General features: G+C 47.6%; 1 protein-coding gene across 3 annotated transcripts; it reads right to left on the reverse strand.

The window, feature by feature from the left end:
• Positions 1-437: 437 nt before the first annotated feature.
• LOC135805780 (adhesive plaque matrix protein 2-like) lies at positions 438-12,827 on the reverse strand. Of its 3 annotated transcripts, none has more exons than XM_065319877.1 (12): positions 12,311-12,827; positions 11,381-11,493; positions 6,842-7,300; positions 6,318-6,592; positions 5,589-5,910; positions 4,334-4,462; positions 3,925-4,020; positions 3,568-3,678; positions 3,024-3,116; positions 2,631-2,723; positions 1,363-1,461; positions 438-1,144 (listed from the first exon to the last, which is right to left on the reverse strand). In XM_065319877.1, the coding sequence occupies exons 2-12, from the start codon at positions 11,469-11,471 to the stop codon at positions 1,104-1,106; spliced, it is 1,809 nt and encodes a 602-aa protein (XP_065175949.1). In that variant the 5' UTR covers positions 11,472-11,493; positions 12,311-12,827; the 3' UTR covers positions 438-1,103. The 3 variants fall into 3 exon arrangements, with proteins under 3 accessions (XP_065175949.1, XP_065175948.1, XP_065175947.1); XM_065319876.1 differs by lacking the exon at positions 12,311-12,827 and adding an exon at positions 11,683-11,960; XM_065319875.1 differs by lacking the exon at positions 12,311-12,827 and having other exon boundaries at positions 11,381-11,648.
• Positions 12,828-24,398: the final 11,571 nt, after the last annotated feature.

Raw genomic sequence — 24,398 nt, forward strand, 5'->3', positions numbered from 1 at the left:
TAGAACCCTGGGCTTGTGGTATTTACCATTTAACAGCTTTTGGACTTGGGCTGTTTAAGTCAGAGCAGGCCAGGTCTGTCACACCCTGCTTTGTTTACAGGGATTATCAAGAGAGTCCTCAACTCCTGCTGATGTGATTACTGTTGAGAATTTGCTGAGGTGCTTTACTGTCACCGACCTTCAAGATAACTTACACAAGTATGTAATGACACACTGACACACCGGTGTGTTGTAGCATTGGGACTACATATCTTTATCATTATATTAGATTGCAGTATCTTTGCTCCAGACATTCTGACATCATGCAGCTGGTCACCTTGCCCCAGGGGTTCGTCCTCCAGGCTGAATTAGGGTCACTGGCCTGTCGTCATGCAATCATGAACGATGTGCGATCACACAGCTTTCCACAGGCCACAGGTGTTGTCAGTGTTCTGAAATATTGCTCCCGCGGTGGAAGATACTGGTATGTGTGGCGTGGAATAGTGACAGATATCAATATCAAGCACGAGCTATAGTTTACACCTTACAAGTACTTCGACGTACCTATTGTCATTATGACGTGCATCACTATCAAAAGGCAAACTCAATCTTTGCTTACTGCAGTTACGGGGTAGGTGGGAATAGAAAATATCTTCCTTGGAAAATGCCAAGGCGAAACTCTGGGCTTACTGCGGTCAAGGAGTAGTATTAGTTAGCCTAATCATATAGGTGAGATTATTTGGTGATTATGAACTCTATAATTATCATCAATAGAGTAACGATATCACTTGTGGCACTCAGTGTATGTTGTTGACTTGGCAATTGTCATCAAAACGAACTATCAAGTAATGGAACAAAGCGAAGACAAAAAAAAACTAAAATGAAATTGGAAATATCTCCTGAATATATTTGAATAGTTTGACATGACCCACTCCATTGGTCAGTCTGATAGCTCTGGGCATCACGTTGAGGGATACGCTGTAACTCTTCACAATCACTGTTTGCTCGCCATGCAGCTTCGCATTAATTTCTGGAGCAGACTTTCGCGTGGCGTAGGTTGCTCTGCCAGCCAGTTATTTTTCTCCTTTTCATCATCCTCATTATCCTCATTATCATGATCACCATCATCTGTTGTTTTTCCGACTTTGTGACAAGTGGCCAAGACCTGGACGAAAGCACAAGCAACGATTGAGAATATACTTATTTCATTTTAATGATTAAAATTACCGCACTTGTCAGTGATTTGTGACAGGATTTTGGACCTTGCTAATCAGAATTCGTCTACAAGGGTAGAGTGAACAATGATATTTTGAAAACAGAACTACTACACAATGTATGTACCGGCATATGTGGCGTGGAAAGGTGAGGGAATTTTCAACTCACGTATTTCACAGCTCTTGCCAATGTAGCCGTTGAAGCAGTGGCAGATATTCGGGCTTACGCACCGACCTCTCCTAGAGTCACAGGGCTGCTTGCATATCGCTGCAATGTACAGTCACACGATGCAGAAGAGAAAAGAAATTTTAAATAAACAGAGACCCCAGCAGGAGTGTGTGTCAGAGAGAGAGAGAGAGAGAGAGAGAGAGACAGAGAGAGAGAGAGAGAGAGAGAGAGAGAGAGAGAGAGAGAGAGAGAGAGAGAGAGAGAGAGAGAGAGAGAGAGAGAGAGAGAGAGAGAGAGGTGGGGGTCATGGATTCAAATTTTCAGAGTGCATGTACCAGGAAGGGATTCGGGGGGGGGGGGGGGGGGGGGGCATTCACTGTGGATGATCATCACATGACGCAGCACTTGTCTCATAGATCACTGTGCTTTGGTAGGGCAGTGACTATGCGCACCTATTCGGTTGCTCAGCTCCATTTCAGTTTTGTTTTATGTATTTTCTCACATTCATTCGCTTCTCTAGCCCACAACTTCCCGAAAAGAAGGGTTCAAGTTTTCATGGTAAGGACCAACTTCTAAGTGAGGGTGTTCTGCTACTACAGTGCGTATTGGTTATAGCGTGGTCGTGTAAAAGAATATACTGCCTACAAGAATGAACTCTCATGTTTTCATAATCATAACATGGATTTCAAGTGCACATTTATTCTTTCAAGCAATTTTATCGCATAGTAGAATATATCGGTCCTAAGAATGGACTTTGTGTAGCGAAACATGCCAGATTAGTACAAAGTGTATCGCCTGTCCAATTCCGTTCTGATCTGACTCTCGTTGCGTCGTAGTGCTGCAGATTCAACTATTGTGGTCATGTAACTCATTTTGCATAGCCACATGGTAAGACTATGTGACTATGACCAGCCACATGCACAGAAGTACTGTCATCATGTACGATGATCTTCCTGCCTCTGCGCACATGCATGTGATATGCCACACTTGATTTATCGTGTGTAAGAAATATCGGAAATAAGAATAGAAAGTCGTTTTTCAAACACCCACGCTATAACCGATACCTACTGTACATGTGTTCCAATAACTGTTCCTACAAATCCTACTTCAAGTATTCAACAGGATTATCCGTGTTGTGGACGCTATGTTGGTGCTGTGTGCAAGTTGTGTAGGTCAGGCGGGAGCACAGAGTTGTGGTCTGACGTTCAAAAAATAATGGAGTAATATTTTGCAAGTACACACTACATGATGTACATGAGTAAGTTTACCTCTGCTGCAGCGCCTCCCACTCCAGCCCTTCCGACATCTGCACCGGTCTGGTGATACGCATTTGCCATGGTTACAGGAGCCTTTGCAGATTGCTGTACACCACACGCACACGTGCACGAGCAGGAAAACAAAAGACAACGTAACATTACAACGTGTACTTGTGCACCAGTATTTATCCAGTATTCATGCCAACTTGTGACAAAAATGATGAGGATTGCAACTCAAGACAACTGGTACTGTTAGTGTCCATGTCCAGGGGGATGACTGATGACTGATGACTGATGACTGATGACTGATGACTGATGACTGATGAGGGTGTTGCCACATTTTCGTAAACCGAGGCCTGTGCTATGAACGCCTCAGTTGAGAACAAGAGCATGGCGAGAACTCACCCCGGTGGCAACTGGAACCTTTCCAGCCTTTATTGCACACGCAGATGTTGGGGGCAACGCACTGGCCATTCTGGCATGGCTGCTGGCACACAGCTGTAACGACAAAATGGCCGCACACAAGCAGAGGGTCAGAGTAGCAGTGGTGTTAGCCGAATTTGGACGTCGTCCCTATCAGAATGCCTCCATGGACCTTTGAAGTAGAAGGCCTTTACCAGTACCTATAAACAGAGCTGTGTAAATAATGCTAAGTATGTAGGTACTTCGGAGTATATACGTGTGTGTGTGTGTGTGTGTGTGTGTGTGTGTGTGTGTGTGTGTGTGTGTGTGTGGGTGTGTGTGTGTGTGTGTGTGTAAGTCTCAATTAATCAAAGGCGTACATGTAGTTATGGCGGTGACACCGACACCCACTCAACTGGATTCCTTTGGAGGTTGGCCTTGCCAGCCGGCACCAGTCCCTGTGTCCGCTAATCACGTGTATTTATGTCTACCATGTACAAACACATGCTAACGCACAGAGTTTGATATGAAATAGGGCACAACTGACCTTGACTGCATGTGGGACCTGACCACCCGTCCTGACACTGGCAAATACCTTGCCTGCTCCGTGTTGTGTTGCACATACCATGCACACATCCACCGCTGCATGGTCGTATCTCTGCAAGTAGGCGAAACACGTAACAAAACAAAGCAAACAAACACTGTCACACCTTCCATTGGCTAGACTGACTATGAAAGGTTTCAAAACACAATCTCCTCTGACTGGCCCTGAGTAAGAGAGGCTCGCAAATAAAATTCTGATTAGAACTGGTTCCTGTGCCGGATCATTATACTTCTTGCAGCAAGCACGTTCCTGGCAGCAGGGCTAAATGATTTCTAAAATCAGCAATTCCAGTACACTTACCTGGTTTGCAAAGTCGCCCACTGTAGCCCGGAAGACACTGGCACTTGTTTGGAGCAATGCACTTGCCTCCGTGCCTGCACTTCGGTCGGCAGATAGCTGTGAACGCAATCACACACCATGCAACGATGTCAACGTCAATCGCCATTCATCACATCTTCTCACTCACAGTATCATCGTGAGGTTAAAGCACTGTGTCATGTCACTTAACATATGTTGCGAACAGTAATGAGTTACTCATGATGTGACCCAAATATAGTGCTACAGCTGCATAATTTTGATCTCCCTATTTCACTCTCTACCTACCATTATTATCGGACAACCTTCACATACTTTGAAATTGGAGGGAAATTCAAATAAGTCAAATTGCCAAGTTCCTGTACATATAGGAGCCATCTTTAGTCCCCTGTACCTTGTTCACATGTCGGGCCTGTCCAATCCTGATGACACTGGCAGACACCGTCATTATCGCCCATAGAACTATTACAGGTCCCGTGCACACAACCTTGTCCACAGCTGCGATGCGGCGGCTCCTCCATTTCTACACATCATAAACGGCAGGTAACACACAGTCAGCGCACAGCAGCAGAACAGGCACAGTGCGTGTGTGGCAGCAGCACATTGCGGAAACTTTAGTCCGTACACATCTGCTTGGCCTATCCTCTTAATTAACACCAGCAGGCCAGCTTGTTAACCCAATAAGAGTGTGTCTGTGGAATCTACACAACTTGTGAACCACTGGCCTAGAGTCAGAACATTTATGCCTGTGCCACACAGCTCTTGAAAAAGTTCTCAAGTGCTTTTGTTCCCTTTGTTACCATCGATTCCCAGTGCTTATTTTTCGTGTAGAGAATGTCCAGCTCTTGGCAGTTTGTCGCTCACAATTGGTTAATCAACACACTACAGCAATAACTTAATCTGCTTATAAACGACTGGTAATCTCAGAAATTGTTGTAGTGGCCCCTGAATAATATTGAGAAAGAGTTAGTGTCCTGGTTCTTGAGGGTATGGCAAGAAGTACCGTCGTAAACAAGCTGTCATGTGCAAAATGGTACTTGATGACGGTTTGCATGAAGTGGAGAAAATTGCCTTTGAAAGTGCAGCGCGTGGATCATTTAGTTATCCGTAAATTGAGGCATAGATGGTCCGGACATTTCCACCATGGGTCTGTGATGAATTGAGATTTTTGGACCTGGTTTTTCCACAATGTTCCCCTTCCCAGGCAGTCTGTGAAACAAGGTGGCCAAAATCGTTAGCGGTTGTCCCAAGTGTGTCCCTTTTGCATCATAATGTACCTAGCTTGGACTTTGGTGGAGAGATGATCGAAGGGTAATAATATCCATGTGCTGGTAATCATTACTGTCAGACCTAGCTTAACCGCACACATCCGTTTTCCACAAAAAATATCCGGATAGGCGAGGGAACCGGATAATCGAACACCCATACTGTATGTATGCATGGAATATGCTGTAAATCGGTGACCAACGATTTTCTTCCGGATGGCGAGGGATCCGGATAAAAGAGGAAAAGATAAGCGAGGCCTGACTGTACTCCTTATGTAATCACCACAGCAGATTCAATGCACTTGGACCCACTGCATTACAAGGACAGGGCAGTGTAAGTAAAAACTTAAAAACATAGCATCATGAACGATAGTCGTTGCTTACCATGTCTGCAGCAGACCACTCCACTCAGGCTGACATCGTGGGAGCACTCTCGCCGCGGACGATACGACGTAGCATCAACACGTCCCTTGCCGAAGCATGACCTCTCCTTGCGGCTAGCTTTCCGCGTGCGCGTCCTACTCCAGTAGCAGAAGCTTCCGACACCGGCCATTTGCAGCGGCACTGTACTCCCTTCCCTGCAGCGCTGACAGGCTTGCCCTCGGCTGTGCGCCGCATTGATCGCAAAGCATCCCTGAAGACCTCTTCTCTTGGAATAGGAAAAGTCTATACTGCCCAGTTCTTCTGTGTTTTCATGACTGCACACCTGGAGAGCAAGTAGCAGAAATGACCGGGTAACCATGGGAACAGTGAATGCCATCATAATTATGCATGTCTCATTGTCTACACTGCTAGTGTGTTGGTTGTAGTATACCAGCAGCTGGTAGCACAGCACATCTAGCGTGACATCTTTAGTGCTTACATTCTCTATCAGGGAGTAGCAAAATACCGGTATTTTACTACTCCCTGTTCTCTATGCAGTGTTGCAAGACAGTGCTATCAGGTTCAAAAGGTTGGCACATACACTGGCTTGTACATGTACCACAAACAAAGTACTGAGTGTTCTTCGAAGTACATGCACTGCTGTGAACTTGGCTTAACCTCGGATTAGACAGAAGAGGATTGACTTGAGCTTACTTCTAACATGCCATGCATCCCCATGCCAAGTCTTACCTTCCACCCCGGTGCACACAGTGTATCAGCATTCTTCACATGTCCAGACCATGCTCCTTGGCATGCAGCCACATCCCGCAGATGATACAGGCCGGAGCGATTCTGAGCTCTGCAGCCATTGAAGTAGATTGGTGGCTCGGTTTCTTCTAGCGGTTCGTTAAAGCCCTGGTCGGTTTGGCTGGCATTGTATACAAGTGGATTCGACTCTTCATACGTCAGATCGACAACTAGCCGGCCCGATGTTGTCGGCGTCCTTGGATTAGGGGATGGTGAAGCTGGATGGATAAGAGGAAGAACATTGGACATGTTTGTCACAGTGTTACTATTTTTTCAGGTTCATATGCCAACACCAGGTCCACTTTTCGCAAGGAATTGCCAAGGATGCATGCAGTAGTTGCTACAACCTACTTCATATAGATGTATGTATTTTGAAAATTGGTGCTGGATATAAGCAGTCCGCTCTGCATGCATATGTACTTGTAATGCAACGTGTACATACACGGTGAGAGCCGGTCTGTACTTACTTGTGTCCTCAATATCCTTGCAGCATACGGCACCTGTTGAAAAGTGCTGCCAGTAGGTACAGCTTTCAGTGCCATGTGGCCGTGCGCCGTGGTCATGAATGACCCTGCCCGACGCCAAGCAGGAAACCGACCGCCTATAGCCGTACTCCTCGCTAGCACACTGACGGCCAATGCCGGCCATCTGGTCAGACTCGCCCGGCTGTCCGTGGCACGGCCTGCACGAGTCCTGGTTCTGTGCAGCGTTGTAGGCAAAGCAGTCGCTGTTCAGCTCGCCGCCTGCAAAGTTCGACGGCATGACGTGCGGTGCTTCCAGCTGACGAAGGCTCCGACGGTCGTCCCATCTGCACACGTGATAGCCTGCGGCACACAGGTTGCTGGCATTGGATATGTGACCCACCCACTCGCCACGGCAAGCATATACTGTCTCCGACAGGTGGACTCCATTGTTGCCATAGCAGCCTATCGACAGAGAAGAGAGGATATTCAATCATCAGTTACCAGTACAGCAGAGTAGTACTCGTCTACATGCAATGCTATTGATAAGAGTACTAGATAATTATAGCTGGACTCCATTGTTGCCATAGCAGCCTATCAACAGAGAAGAGAGGATATTCAATCATCAGTTACTAGTACAGCAGAATAGTACTCGTCTACATGCAATGCTATTGATAAGAGTACTAGATAATTATAGCTGGCTAGCCAGTGTTATAAGTTAGAACATAACATTATGTTGCTCCATGAAATTACTTCTTTAAAAAGTATTTTTAAAGTTAATACGAGCCGGCCCCAGATAAGCTCACTGCACATAGTTTCCTCATCTTGGGGCGCATAATAGAGAGGGCTTGCATGACATTACTTTTTGGCATGGCGTGAAATATTGCGTCGGAAATGGCATTCAAACGTCGGATTCGAAAGCAAGCATCGGAGCTACCCTACGTGCAGCTCACGCTAGAATCCGACATTTGTATGCAGTTTCTGACGCGAAATTTCACGCTATGCCAAAAGTAATGTCTTGCGAATCCTCTCTAATGACATCATTGGTCACATGAGAATCCATCATGCCGCTGATCCTACTGCTAATGTAAGTAATGTCGCGCTGCCAGGTATTAGCTAACCGCTAGGTCACATAATAATCTACAAGTAACTGGGGCCTCTGCCCTAATCATCCCTAAGTGTCTTGCAAGTTTGTTGTTGGTTTCACATGTGGAGATGTTCAACGGTGTGACAATCACTATGTGTTAGTCAGACCGGCCTGCTTGCAGAACGTTCAGTCTACCTATGACTGCAGGCAAAGTATGCAGTGCACACACCCTTCTCTGTCTCCCCACAAATCAGAGAAAGCTTCAACTGCATGGCCGACAGGAAGAGTGTACAAGTGATTGTGCCTCAGCTTCTCATGGACGGGACAGGGCACACTGGGTGTGGCATTACTACTATTAGGATATGAGTGCATCTTGCCTAGCAAGTTTGAGGAGCAAGGCTGAATTCACCATGGCTCTTGTGCAGTGCGACCAGCGGCCACTGAGTCTGTGTCACCATCACTATCATCTCAGCCCGTACCGTGCTCCAACTCCAGCTCTCAACTACAAAATTAATACAGGCTACTACTAGTCACATTACGCTCTCTTTAGTTAGTTTGCTATGGTACTATGGTAGTGAGGAGAGTAGTACTGCAGTCACCTAGAGACTGACAGAGACAGACGTGTGAGACGGCATTCCAACTTATTTGGAGTACAAGGACGCTCTCTGTCTGTCTGAAGCTGGCCCTCTCCGGCCTGAGTGAGAGGTGTGGTAGAAACTAGAATCTAGCCGTGAGCATGTGTACATCCTTACAATCCAACACGCTTCGGCACTGGAGCACATCCAGGAACACAATGAAGCCGCCGCAGGCAGTTACAAGGAACGCGCCTACCGCGCTCCTCAACACGTGGCAGAATCAGATACTGTCCTTCTCCCGCATTGTTGTCGAGGGGGCCCGCTCCATTGTCGGAGTGAACCAAAGCGGAGTGCAATACTGTGTAATTCGATTTCATCGACTGTTGTTCTAACTCCAAGCCAGGGCCGCGGCGGTGAAACAACATTGCAGTGCAGGATTGCTTTACTCCACCACGCCGCATTCAACACAAGAATGCAGGCGCATGCACTTAGGGAAAGCAAATATCTCTCCAGAAAAGTAACACGTTAGTTGCTGCTGCTCGCCACGCAACTGCTTTTCGACTGCCCAAACTATGTCCACGGGGCATCCTTTCAGGCTTTCTACGTGTTGATTTCTCAATTGATGTGTGGTTTGTAGTGCTTCTCTGCACTGTCCAGGTCATCTGACCCGATACTCGCCATACTACTAGCACTCTCTGCTGATCTTGTAACACACAGACCCCGACATGCAGCACCTATCAGAACCTCAAAGAGGAGCGAAAGAGCCGCTCACTTGAGCCCAGACACCAAACTGTTGGTCCGGTCCTCGTGAACACTGAGACCTCACGAGCTTCTCAACCCAGCTGTCATCCGGGAGTTGACTGGGCAAACAGTAACCATAAAAATAAAACATTTCAAGGCTCGCGTGAGATTCGGCAGTCAGACAGACTTTTTCACGTAATCCTAGGAACGCCACCACCGCCCTCTAGCTCTGTCACAGTCTGTGGATCAAGGCGCAGATGCAACTCCTAAAGCGATGGGAGGTGAGTTGATCAGACCCACCGCAAAGTGGTCAAAGACCGAAAATCCTATTTGGTGCGTCCGCGAAGCATAGCAGGTCAAAACAATTGATCCACTGAAGCTGGGCTGGGATGCTTCCGAGCGAATGACAGTCTACTCGGCTCTCTGTCATTTGCCGCTTCCGTAGCTGGCCACACAACACACAGAATTGCTGCTAGCTCAGCTGGGCCGAGCCAATAGTCCCTGAGACTGCTCCGCGGCAACGTGCATGTGCTAGCAGTGTGGCATGGACACGTGGAGTAACACAGAACTTCAAAGTGACAGAGATATGTCTCCGCAAAAGTTGGATATCAGATAACAAGCAGATAGTGAAGGGCTGAAGGCTCACAGTTTTACGTGGCCAGTGATGACACACTGTTCTCCAAAACTCCACGGAAACAATCACATTCTCCCCAAGCGCGCCACATGCTCACTTATTTCGACCAGCTTTGACAATAGGTGATTCAGCTATGACTAATGGTCCACGCAGTATACCCCACATGCCATCTCACGACCATATGGGTAGAGAGAGTCTACCCTGTGCTCAACCTCAAAGACGAGGCAAGCCGGCTTCAGAAGGGTAGTCTAAGCTCCCAGTCAGCGCGGGACACAGCCGTAGTAGTACCAGTTATGATCTACTTAAATTATACATCCTTGTCTTGGCTTCTCGTTGTGTTATGCGTTATGTATGGCAGGCTGCATCAAATAGTCACTGCACTCCCAGCACTATGCACAGTCATCATGTACATCAGTACATCATGTACTAGATGAAGAGTTGGCCAGTTCTGGTGGTGGTGGTGGTGGTGTGTGTGTGTGTGTGTGTGTGTGTGTGTGTGTGTGTGTGTGTGTGTGTGTGTGTGTGTGTGTGTGTATGTGTGTGTGTGTAATGTCTTGCTCATTATCAGATACATGTACATCAAGACGGTATGCACACTTGCTCATTATTGCCTCCTGCTTTCTCCATTTTACAGATGGCTTGGTCTTGTACAAGTCTGGGGACCCCGCGCCGGGCGAGCATGTGCCAGTTACACGAATAGACAGACCCCTTCCAGAAAGTCATGTAGAAATAGTGCTGCACGATGTAGCATGATCCACACTCACTCACTCACTAGTGCCATGTGCATTGAAGATTGATGTTGTCGACTTGCATTAAATTTTGATACAGACACTAGCTATTATGACTGATTCCAGTGATGGCAGTGATGTTGTAAGGAGGCGTGCTACACAGCCCAACTCTAGACAATACTGTCTGAAGATGGCAAAACGCTGCCAATGACATACTACTACATGTACTACTACTAGTAACCCCAAACTGACTAACAGGGTAGCGGGTATTTACCAGAACGACTAAGTGTAAGAACAGTTCGAAAGACCTCCCCTCGTTTCAATGTCAGCCACGCGTTACTTACCTCTCCCACATGGCGCCAGTTGCACCTGCGAATCTCTCAGAGTACTCTACCGTGCACTGTCCTTTCCGATGTCCCCCACTCTGGACACCTTGCTGGCCCGCACGTCACAAGCCTGACGAACTGCGGTCCGCAACGGCACTAATCTGTAACCAGCATAGCAACATCTGTTCTGTTGACAGTACATGTACTACTAGTGTTGCATGCCATAGGATCCTGTGACCAAATCTGATCAGTTCTCCTCACCTCAGTGCTGCTTTAATTTCACCTTTAGGTCGGCCATTCCCGACCATGCATGCGTGCTGTCGACGCATGAGCCTATGCTAAACATCCCGAAGGTCCCCTTTCTTGCATTTCCGGCGGTCAAAGGCCCAAGGTAGGAAACATACAGACACACACACACACACGTACAAGTCTACAATACATGGCCAGCACTGACCTTCCAGCTCTTTCTCAGCTGTCCAGATTGCGACTGGCAGTGATCCCATGAGCAGCAAGACGAATCTGTATACACGGGCAGCGTCCATCATTGGCTCCGAACCCTACTGGACACTGGACAGTCCGTCAAAGGACAGATAACAAGAGCATGAAGAAAATGCTGCATGCGTTTACTTCCTTCCCGTTTGCACTCCGGCACAAGTTGGATATGCGTCGGCTACCTAAGTAATGCGCTGGGCCACACAAACTATGCGTGAGACCTTAGCACACATTGCTCTGTGCAGCTAGCACAGCTCTGCTTACGTGTTGGTACGCCAGGCAGTTAGGTTAGCACGGTGCTGCTGCTGCTGCTGGGATGTCCCGCGGTACTACGCGATAGGGTGCTGCTCTCTATGCCGTGTGGCTGGCTAGGCTAGCTGATTGAGCAGTTGCTGAGACCAGTGAATGCACCTGCGCTCGCCACTTTCCTTGCGCTCCCCGTGCTAATGCTTATGTTCTAAGTGATCTACGTCGTTCTATTGCTACAGTGCAGTGTGAATCTTGTGTGAAGTGTCGCAGCAGTTAGAAACAACTCTCACTATAAAGCCTGCAGCAAAACACTGAGCAACACTATCACTGGAAGATCGGGAACAACATCACCGCGAAGTCGCGCACGTGCATGCTCCGTACTGGTCTACCTGTCAGTGTCACTCATCGTGAACCATGAAGCTCCACGACCCACGAAATGCTCGCCTCGTGCCTCGTGGCACGGGAGCTAGGACTCGAGGATCTGTTACTGTATTAGTATTATCTAACACTTACAGTACGTGGTGTATGCATTAGCAATGCTGCATGCTAGCAAGCTTCGGCCTGCTGCGTCGGGGGAGGGGAAACCTCACTCCAGGGGAAGTCTTCACTCACGGCGCGTTTTCGACGCTAACAAAATACTTACCTCGGTATTTGATGGGCGATCGGATGGTGTGTGTCCGCGTGTGCACCTCGTTCTCTTGCACCTTGCGCACTGATGTTGGAAATTGGACCTCAGTGAGTCACTGGCAACTAAGTCGGTTAGGGTCGCAGCTCAGGTGAACTGCCCAGAGGGATTTGCTGAACAATCAGGAGGACGTTGGAAGCTGCTTCACGCCGCGACTTCTTCTCCTTCCTGTGGTCGTCGGGACGTGAACGTGTGTACTACTCCAGTGGAGGTACGTGGAGGAAAAGGCATGATGTCCCGATTTGACCAACCGCACCTGTGCATCCTTGCCGGCGGATGTCTGGGGTGATCTCACTTCGCTGTTTGCTTGCATCCATCATATTCACCAACAGCAGGTATCATATTACCTAAAATGCGTAAAGATATCGGTAACCAAAATAGGCAGTTTCTGTCTGTTATCACATGGGGCGAAGGCATGAAAATCTAAGCCTGGTCGCATGGGGTTTGAACCAGCGACCATGTGCTTGAAAAATCACCGGACATACATGTACATCAGTGCTTACCACTCCACCAGAAGGTACTACTGACCCAAACCTCCTAGGGTTGTTTGTCGACATGATTTTATTACTGTGTACACGCATTGCCGAGCAGGTTCAAAGGTTCAAATGCCCTTCCACCACGTGCACAGCCATCAACCATCACAGTGTAGTTTTGATGCAGACGCCATTTTGAATGGAGGAAACCCGACGCGATTAAAGACCAGCGCGTTCAAGCGTAGAGAACTGGAGATACTGACTCAGGAGAAGAGGCTAACGTGAGAAGGGTCTATCGGTGTCCTATTGATCTTCTATCACTTGTGTCAAGGACTCTCGATCTGCCTCTCCGTGCTGCTGGTCCCGTGAAAAATATTAGATGGCCACGAACCAACATGTACCAGTTCAACGCTAATAGTAATACTAGTAACCTGACATAGGTGCTGACTACTCGGCGGCTCCATAGATCTTTGAAGGTATTCGACCCCATCAGTGTCCTTAGCGATTGAAACTTCACACACTGAACGGGCAGAGTCCTAACTAATTACAAACACAAGTCTTGTAGGTTTATAGGAGTCGTAAGGACACGAGGAGGAAGGCCTGGCCGCAATGTGCATTTTTCTGCATTTCAAACCTCAGGGAATGATGGTAACTGAGTCAGCAGTTCGTCACTCGGCCTTACTAGCCCTTAGACTTAGTATAAACTACTAAAGCGTTACAGGGCCGGCCAGGACCCTACAAAGGAGGATATCATAGCTAGCGATATGGTGTCTCAACGTCTAGATCGTAGTAATGGGTGGACCTCGTGACTGGTTTGACACCACCGTGGAATGCTTTATCGTCTAGTGGCGTGAAGCTAGCCTCTTCAGATCTTGTACCAGAACACACAACCTCCTCGTAAGCCGAGGCGCCGACCTTGCCCATGGTTGTGTCCTGAACTTGTATCTGCTGTGCGTCAACGAAACAAGGCCCACCGACTTCTTTCACGCTCTCCAAACGATGTCCGCCTGCGAGAGCAACACCGCACTCTCCGCGCAGCCGCGCGCAAGCTAGATCGGAGGCTAAGGGATCAGTATTTTCAAGCTCGCCTACAGTCGGCCGGAAAGGATGGACGGAAGCTCTGGAATACGATAAACGTGGTGACTGGACGAGCGAAAAGTTCAAGCCCACCACAAGTACCTGTTGGAATCCTCTCCCGAACTTTTGGCGAAGTTGTACATGACCCTGGACGACCAGACGCGCTGTGCGCCAACGCACCAGCCGAACGTGAAGCACCAGCATTCACGGAATTTGCGCCTGTTTCGACGGAGGACATTACGGCCCTTCTCCAGTCCGTTGACGCGTCAAAAGCAACTGGACATGATGACTTGCCGGGTATTGTCCTTAGAAACTCGGCATCAATACTGGCTCCCTCGCTCAGCATCATTTTCAATACTTCGTTATGTCAGGGGTGTGTTCCCCGTCAGTTTAAAATTGCTAATGTGTCGCCGCTATTCAAAGGTGGCGGCCTTGACCCTTGTCAGCCTACTGCGTATCGACCTATTTCTCTACTACCAGTCGTTTCTCGCCTCCTCGAGAAGATCGTCAAAGCTCAGCTTACGTCCTTTCTGACCGATCACAGTATTCTCCCTGACTCGCAGTTCGCGTACAGGAAGAACCACAGTACGGAGGACGCTCTTGTGCTAGCTGTCAATCGCTGGCTGAAAGCGAAGTATGAGCGCAAACTCACAGGTGTGATATTCGTGGATATGTCGAAGGCTTTCGACTGTGTCAAACACACCATCTTGGCACAGGAGCTATCCGACATTGGGGTCGGCGGTACTGTCCAGATATGGTTCACTAGTTACCTGAGTGAGCGGCTTCAACGCGTAGTCGTGGGCGGAAATTGCTCGGAATACGTCGCATGCAGTCGAGGGGTGCCGCAAGGATCCGTCCTCGGCCCCCTCCTTTTCACACTATACATCCGTAACCTTCGATGCTGCTTGCCCCAGCAGGTCACAAACCAGGAATTTGCAGACGACATTGCAATTGAAGCCTCGGGCAGTTGCGAACAAGTGTGCTCTTCTCTAAGCACAGCCATCACTGGCCTGTCGCAGTGGTTGGAGGACCGCGGGCTAATGCTGAACCAAAAGAAAACGCAAGCTCTGTTGATTACCCCAAGAGGCCCAGCCCCTGACACAGATAACATTCGAATTCGCTGTGGGAATGCAGCCCTTGCAGTTGTGGAACAAGCGCGGTACCTGGGCGTAATGGTAGATGGGCAGCTCTCCTGGGAGCCTCACGTCAATCACACAATCCAGCAGGTGCGGAAGTCAGTAGGTGCGCTGTGGCGGAGCCGCCGAAGCCTCACCCTGGCGTCAAAGATCCTGTTTTACAGGTCGATGATCCAGGGTAGGTTGTCGTACGCTTCCAACGCCTTTTATCCGTCACTTCAAATTGGCAACATGGAGCCCCTCACACGTCTAACGAAGTGCGCTATCCGCGGCTTCTTTGGTCTGCCACCGTGGTCGCGCACGAGCCCGATCTTTGAACAGCTCCGCCTCACCACCCTGGAGGACATGTTTAACATTAAGCTCCTCATCTTTGTCCGTCGTTGTCTGTTCTCCCGAGCTAGCTCCCTCTTCACCAGCTTCTTCGTGAGAGTTACTGGTGACCGCACTCGGGGAGCAGCACATCACCTCGTTCGAGTACCATTTTGGCCCGGTCCTGCGGGTCGAGCGACCATGCAGTTCATCGGCGCAGTCCTGTGGAACCAGCTCCCGCCTGATCTCCGTTCCGAGCCCAGCCACCTTCAGTTCTGTGCCCTGCTAAAAGCGCATCATGGCTCCGTTTAAATGCTTTTCGGCTAGTGGGTTTCTGTGGTATAGCGGACTGAAGAATAGTAAACGTGTTTTGCAATATACATGTATGTATGAAGCTATTATAGTATGTTCCCATTCCGTTTTTGCTTTGGTGTAGCCCTGAGGTTGATTGCTTATTTATTTCTACCCTTCCTCTCTCCATACTTCTGTCCCCCCCCCCCCCTCTCTCTCATTCCTTCTGTCGTCCACATGTATCAAAGGAGGCGAAATCGCCTGTTTGTGGTGCGACGTTAAATAAACTTCTACAACAACAACAGTGCAAAACAAGCAGACTGTGATGTTTGCGCCTTTCCTCCGTTGCTAGAATATTTCAGGACCGTTTTCGGCCATCATATCGGCAGCATGTCAAGTCTTTGAGTAGACCGAATCAAAAGGAGATCTTCTTTTTTTTTAGTTTGGATCACTAGTCCACAGGTTCTAGTCAGTCAGGTTATCTAGCGTGGCTTAGCGAGCAGTGTTCCTTGATCCTAGACAGTTATACTTGCATGCATGTAATGGGGCTAGCCCGCCGCCATCGGCCTGTTGCACTGTTGGATGGGTACAGTATGTTAGTTCCGCACGTATTAAAATTATAAATACATGTATATTCGGCGTGCAGCTTATGGAACGACCCCTATTCTCATCTGCATGTAACTGGTAGGGTCCGGCGGATTCTGCCGGCAGAAAAATTGGCAGAATTCGGTACTTTTTCTGGTAAGTTTCATGCATGTTTGGTATGTGGATAAAAAAATGGAGCAGAATTCGATGAATTGCCCGCCATAAGGTTTGTATGGCTCTGCCAATTTCACTGCCTTTCGAGCAGAATCTGCCACCTTTTCGAGCAGAATCCGCCAGTCCCTAGTAACTGGTGCGTGTACAATGTATGGTTGTGGTTCAGCCCTGTTTGACATTACCCGTTAGGAGCAGGAGGAGCCAATCAGAACTAATCATATCGGGCCACCAGTGACTACTGTATTCTCCCTGCACACCTACCTGCCTACATCATGTACACACGCCTACTAATATACACAGTCGCTTTTGCTGTCGCAGCCACTCGTAGTCCGGTTAGTCCAGCTTCACTGATGTCGACCGAGGTAGCTCTCTTGCTACTGTGCTGCAGTGTTATACATGTAGTTACATATCCAGCTATTGTCTCTGCTCCGTTCAGGGAATTCAGAATAGGAAGACGGCTGTACCACCCGCTCTTTTCTCTTTGCTATTTTCTTTTCCTTCGCTTCCTTGTTATTGGGCAACCTGCCCATTAGAATCTGCGAAGTAAAATGAACAACAACTCATATTGGCGATGGTGCCATCGTGAGAATAAAGACTTCAAACAACAACAACAACGACGACGACGACGACGGCGACGACGACGACGACGACAACAACAACAACAACAACATGTACCCGTACCATAATGAGTGTAATGTACATGTACATGTATGATGTAGCTTCCGTTGGTGAATAGTGCATCTTCATGAGATGGGGTAAATTCCGTAATCATGATGGGTGGAAGGAAAGGGGTGGGGGGGGGGGGGTAATCATTAGAGTGGTATGATCGAACGCGATTTACGTACACACGTTACTTCAAAGTAATTGTGATAGTACATGTATATTATCACCATGGTCACCCCGAGCTATTCTCATGTCGAGTCAGTCAGGAAGTATGGGACGTCAGGCATGTACATGTACATGTATGATGGATGCACGTGCGATACGTGATTTTGAAGGTGTTTGTTTCTGGAGCGATAGATTTGATAGCTCGATCATGTCGATTCGAAATTGCATCCCAGGAACCCTGGGCGTACCTTGCCTAGGTTAGGCCTACAAGTACAACTAACTTAGGCCTTAGGTGCACGTAGACAAAACTTGAAGAGGATGTAAGCTTATAAGCTGCAATGTGCCTTCAGGGAGCCGTTTAGCCGATACGTGAGCAGTCATGCGCTCTACGTTCTCAAGTGACTCGGGTCTGAGGCCCTGGACGTCGTATGGTCTGTGCAAAGTCATGTCCACTGCGTATCGGTGGAAGGAGTGGTTAACTTGACATGGAGCCGGGAGCAATCACAACGACTGAGCACTTCTGTGTGCTGGTCACGGGCCTAGGCTGGCAGAACCTTGGCCGATCATCTATGACAGTAGTAAACAAATCGTCACAGGAGCTCAGCTTATGGTTCTTGGAGTCCCAGTGTGTGTCCTTCTATTGTTGTTTGGTCATACAGACAACTAGCGGCAAAATTGAGGCAAGCACTAGTAACAGTTTCACCTGGAACATCTGAGCCGCATACGCATTCCTAAGTCCATGACATTGTCTCCAATGGCTCCATATCGGTGGGTAGGTACATGTACATGATATGCAGGTACGCCAAGACTGGGCAAGAGCACATGCGCACATGTCCTGTGATAGCACTTCGTGCTTGGAATCGAAGCGGATCAGCACGAATACATGTACATGATTGTAGTTATGAGTGTAGTATTATGTAGAGCGTAAACACAAGCCATGTAGTCCTATAAGCATGTACAAGATATTAAAACACACCTGGTCTCACTAATTATTATAACCTGTGTTGCTTTCATCGATTCCAGGGCATGAACATTCCTTACCAATGATTTTATGTATTTGCATATGGATTCACGGGCAGAGTCAGTATTGTGTTATGTTTAGAAGCACTCTCTCTCTCTCTCTCTCTCTCTCTCTCTCTCTCTCTCTCTCTCTCTCTCTCTCTCTCTCTCTCTCTCTCTCTCTCTCTCTCTCTCTCTCTCTCTCTCTCTCTCTCTCTCTCTCTCTCTCTCTCTCTCTCTCTCTCTCTCTCTCTCTCTCTCTCTCTCTCTCTCTCTCTCTCTCTCTCTCTCTCTCTCTCTCTCTCTCTCTCTCTCTCTCTCTCTCTCTCTCTCTCTCTCTCTCTCTCTCTCTCTCTCTCTCTCTCTCTCTCTCTCTCTCTCTCTCTCTCTCTCTCTCTCTCTCTCTCTCTCTCTCTCTCTCTCTCTCTCTCTCTCTCTCTCTCTTCTCTCTCTCTCTCTGGGAGGACTGGTGAATTGCTGTTGCTACACTACAACTACTTACACAGAGAGGTTCAAGACAAGGTAGACTTCATTTGGCAAACATCCTAGGGCTGTAGCAACTCATGTCACGTGAAGCACTCTTTCTTCTTTTATATAGAGCAGAGAGCTGTGCAAACTAGTCACTGCCTTCATGATCGCGAGACTGTACTGAGGAGTCTCGCAATGTAGATCTACCCGGCATCGATACCGCTGATCGCTTGACCCGCATTAGCACCGGAATGGCTATATCGTCACACAATGAATAGTATTATCGGCATCGGTCTCCAATCCATGCGGAAGCTGTGGATATGCTGAACGAGTAGCATGTTCTGGGAACGCTTTCCCCTAATGAACTACGATACTGGCAATACTGCCTACTGCCTGGCTAGCTGCGGGGCTAGTTCTAGGCATGACGTGTTAGTACTGAATTGCCAGGACGCTACAATCTCCGTCTCGGCACAGGCACAAGAGCCCCGCATATTATTGTAGTGACTGCAGTGCATGCAGTGTGTACAGATTAGGATGAAAACAAAACATGGACGCCGGCCCATCATGTGTTTAAGGTTTAAAAGAGCTGACCTGCTGCTGCTCACTGATCGATGGATTGTTATCGGCAGTAGTTCATGATGGAGGAGTTTGAGTGCAATATGAAAGCACTTGCGCTGTTGACATCTTGTTAATCGCGTTTCCGTATCGTCGCTTCCTGATTTAGTTTCACCACAGATACCTCATGTACAATCTCTGCGCCATGCGTTGCACGGTGTAATACTCCTTGCAGCAGCAGCAGCAACAGAACACATTCAACATTCGAAAGTTTACCTCCTTTCAATCATGGCACTACAGCGACGCTATGTAATGAGCTAAAACACTACTTGTACTTCGAAGTAATAAAGAGCAACCATACGCAAATCAATGAGTGGCAAGTTTGGAAGACTCTCCCATGGCCATGCGATGAGATGATGATGTCCTCCCAATCCATGTATCAACAACCAAGGAAGCAAAGAACTAAACCCTGCCGAAATGCAATTATGGGCCAGGGCCTATACATGTACTTGCAGCAAGATTTATCTCCACACTCTCATGCATTCAGGCAATCAGGGAGCTATCGCAGACCAATGCACGTGAACCACTCCAGAGCAGGTTGTTTCCGCAAAACCCCGTTGAAGTACAGACATTACACAGGTCAGTGGTCCTGCCGCAATAGACAGTATGACATAATGTCTCTTTACCTTTACATTATACATATTTTTTTAACGTAGTAAATTACTTAGTTGTTCTCATTCATTGCTGTGATGTATCAGATTCATAGCTCGTGTCAGCAGTCTTCAGTTGACTTCAGGATATTCGCCCGTAGGTAGGATGGCCCTGGGTACAAGTCTGGTTCTTCGAAGGGTAGTACATAGTAATTTTTTATTTGACTAGGGGAGTCCCAACAGGCGCTAGGCATGGCCTTATAATTATAATTATTATATATTTTTTAAACCAGAGAGACACGCACACGTGCTCGTACGTAGATCTACATGTACGTTCACGCATACACACACGCCCATACAGTACATGATTATACTCTCTCCTGAATGTTTGTCCCCAATTTATAGACAGGAGATGTACATCTCTGCCCCTCACGGCCTCAGGTTCTGTTGATGTTCGCTCACGTGTACATGAACCAGTTGGCCGCTACTGAGTTCTTTGCCACTTTGGTAGATCCACACCTGAGATCTGTTCTGCAGGGCAGTAGTGCACCTTGATCCGGCGGGTATGAGGCAGTTTGAGATGTCCATGCCAAGACGGGCACGCCCGAATAGTATCAAATGGCCGTCGGTTTGACTTGCGATATCCTGTCTCAATCGCACTGCCACCAGCATGCTATTGTGACACAGCATGATGGTGTGGGCCAACCGATGTCGACGGGCTGGGCCGCCTCCGGAGAGATCTAGAGAGCCTTGCCGCCTCCAAATATGGCGACCGGCGATTAGTATTTACACTGAAGTGTGAAGAAGGCGCTCTCAAATCAAATAAATGCTCTCTCAACAATTAGACCCAACTCACTGCAGGAAATAGAACTCTAGAGATTGCACTACATAGTCATTGAATAACCCTCCAGCCGGCTCTGGACTAACGTTTCATTGAAATGCACAAAAAGTTAATTTCGGATGCCGGCGCGGACTGATTTGGATGTAACCCGGGGACATCAACACCGGCCAGTGGACATGCACTGACTGACTGATTCGAGTGTAGACATGGGTCCTACTTCAGATCTCTGAGTTTTCACACTGTTTTCGGTCTGGTCTTCCTGGGGTGGGCCATTCGATCACTGTGTACGTGTGTGTACGTGTGCTCGTGGGTGTGTCCCGCCGTTGGCTCTCACCCTCACCCATTGCCCCGGATATATCTTCAGCGCTATCTGGTCGGTATGCCATAGCCTGCTGAAATGATCGTATGCCATAGCCTGCTGAAAGATGATGATAGGTGAAAAGTACTGTAGCAGTAATCAGTATCTCGCTATGATGCATGGTGGAATTCTCCATCTAAATCGGCTCCAATGACTCTAACAACAACAACAACAACTCTCACAATAGAGTCACGTGTTCTTTTACAATGTGTAGAGTCGTAGAGAAGGAGAGAATGCTGTAAATCTGCAGTGCAGGGATCAGATTCATAGTCCGACTCGCGGTTGTCCAGCTACGACCAGTAACCAAACAGCTACTGTACTTGTGTAGGGATGTCAATTGAATAATTATCCTATCAAAGATGGGAAATAACTGTATTGCGTCAGTGACCGATCCTTTCAATGTTCTTATCTTTACTTTTCCACCTGGACTCGTCCTTGGTTTCCCTTTTCTCTCTAGCTCTTCTCTTGTACCTTCTTGCTATACAATTACAGTACAAGACTAAACAGCTACTATATGTAGCAGGCTGTTAGTGCCAAGTGCGCGCTGAACGTCCTCCACGTCTGCAACCATTAATTTTATGATTTTAGATTTTAGTGCACGACAGTGATTGAGTGTCTTGTGGTGCCCACTAATATCACGTCCACCATTTTGAAAGATGTTGCATGACATTGACAGCGCCACCAGCAGTAACGACCACGTAACGGTCGTTACACTACACGTAGACCTACAATGTACATGTACAATGTACATGTACATGTACATGTAGGTCTACACGTGACATGTACATATTAGAGGATACTACTCAGTACAGAGGCAATATGCTTTGGTTCTGCAAGAGTGCTCAATGCCTGCTTCAGGCAGAGCGGCGTACACAAAGGCACACAATGAAAACCTTGGCAAATTAATTCCGTTGTTCCGTTCTGAGTCACAACGGAATTAATTTGCCAAGGTTTTCATTGTGTGCCTTTGTGGATACTACTCAGTAGTAACAATCATGTAATGCATCTACTGGTGGTGAATATTTGCATGACACCACCCACTTACTTCTTCTTCCACAGGTTTATGCACAATCATGGTCCACTGTCCACATTAGAAAACCAAGCACACGCTCACTAGGCAACTATTGGGTCGAAAGAGTTGAGCATAGCCATAAAGCCAGGAAGAGCGAGGCGAGGAGACCAAAGCAACAGCACAATCTAAGACTCAAGAGACCTTTCGCACTTTCATCCGACTACCAGATGAATCGACGACGAGCACGAGCGGAATGCTCAATCCTTACCTGGGTTCGAGGGTGCATGTCTGCACATTCGTCCGCTGCTGCTCTGCGTGTGAACTGCGGCCAAGGTAAGTGTCGTCTCGTGTCCTCATCTCGGTCATGGAGTGCTAAAAGTCTCCATTGTTAGGTATACACCTGCCAGGTGCTAAGAAATTCTTGCTGTAACCCCAGGGCGTGTATATCTCCATGCAATAAAATCATGACAAATGCACCTGAAGCAAAGCGCAGGTGTTTTAGGCAGCAGCTGCTAGCTGACATTCTCTCCTGTACTACGAGTAAATACTAAAATAATACTCGTACATTGTACTTGTGTTACATCATTCATCGGTACAACATGATGTACAATGTACACCACGCACCCTCCCAGTATATTAAACTGTGCCCCAAGGCAATTCTGTTTGCCCCCGAAAGGATCGTGTCCCAGGACTCCCATTGAACTGTCGTGTATGAAAAAGGCTGCTTCTTCAAAGGAATGTATGGCAGTAGCTAGCTGTACCAAGACCCGAATGATAAAGTAACTTGGTTACATGTAGTTAGTAATAATAGTAGTTACAGCAGCTGAAGGTGTGAAGTTTCAATCCAAATGAGCAACACTGAAACCATCAAAAAGAAGGCATGAAGCAACAGCAAATGAAGGTATGCGAGAAACACCCAATTTTCTAAAAAGAAGAAGAAAATAAAGAGAAAAATAAGTGAATGAAGTCTCACACATTGAAACTTAAACATGAGATAGAAACCACTAAAAAGCCGCGATCAAATAGACCCCACCCTAACATGGATAACACACTCACAGAAGGTGTGAAGTAATTAGTCATGGACAGACGAAACGGATACCAGGATCAGAAAGCGGGAAGAGCCCCCAAACCCATTCTTGTTGAATGATAATTGATCCGAACTACGCGGGTACTTAGTAAGAAACACAATCATCTTTGTGTCCGTGCGGTATCGCCTGGGGTACGTCGGGAACCGCATTTTAGCAGATTTCTGACGTTTTCATGCCTGCAGCGGTCAATTTATAACCAAGCGTCAACGCCGCAGTTTATTGAGATCTCATCGGCAACACCGTGGCAAAGGTTCGCGGACTGGAAACACTGCCCTTCAGGGAAGTGTACTGCAAGTGTGGCTCGCCTGGAGGAGCAGAGCTTTCCAGGACAGGTGGTACCGGTCATTGTTAGGATCAGCATGGAATAACGGTGATGATATTGATATTGAACTTATAATGTACATGTACATGTATGTACTGGTGCTGGTATTGGAGCTCAGTACAGCGGATATTTTAAATAATTAAAATAATAATTTGCATTTAATACAGTACTTACGTAGATATGGCAGAACAGGCAGAGAAGGATCATTATCCATGAATCGTGTCACATGATCGCCACCAGAAAGTAGGCGCTTTGGTACTCCACGATTGCCACAATGTACATGTATAACGGTGTGTAACAGTGTTAATCAAGCCTACAGTATGTGACTATGATTAGTACAATAGCTGCTGTGCAACTACAAGCTACAGCTGTATAGTACATACATGTACAATGTAGATAACTCAGAATTGGTCTGACATGTTTCCCACTCCGGCCACGGAGACTCACCTTACACACCACTCATTCGAACAATCCTAGCAATCCTAGCCCCAGAGGAAACACAATGTAAGTGAGACGCCACATACCGGTAAGGAAGACATAGTGGACCGTGAATGGGTTGGATGGGACACTTTGCTTCATGCACCAGTGCCACCAGTGCAGTATGACCATGCTACGTGTTCTGGTCGCCATACACGTAAATGTACATTGTGAGATGATGATACAGATCTACCGGCAGGTACACTTTTGAGCACACTATACTGTAGTGTACTACCCCTGAACGCCATTGCTTCGGACTGTCCAAGAGGGACTCACGGCAGATCAACATTACGGATGATCAACAGTAACACAATGCCATAGTTATAATGATGCGGCAAGAATGTGTACATCCGCAGAGGTTATCAGTTATCACCAGCTCCAAAATCTAGGCAAAGGCGGCACA

Source organism: Sycon ciliatum, chromosome 1, assembly GCF_964019385.1.
Source record: "Sycon ciliatum chromosome 1, ocSycCili1.1, whole genome shotgun sequence".
NCBI classification, from domain to species: domain Eukaryota; kingdom Metazoa; phylum Porifera; class Calcarea; order Leucosolenida; family Sycettidae; genus Sycon; species Sycon ciliatum.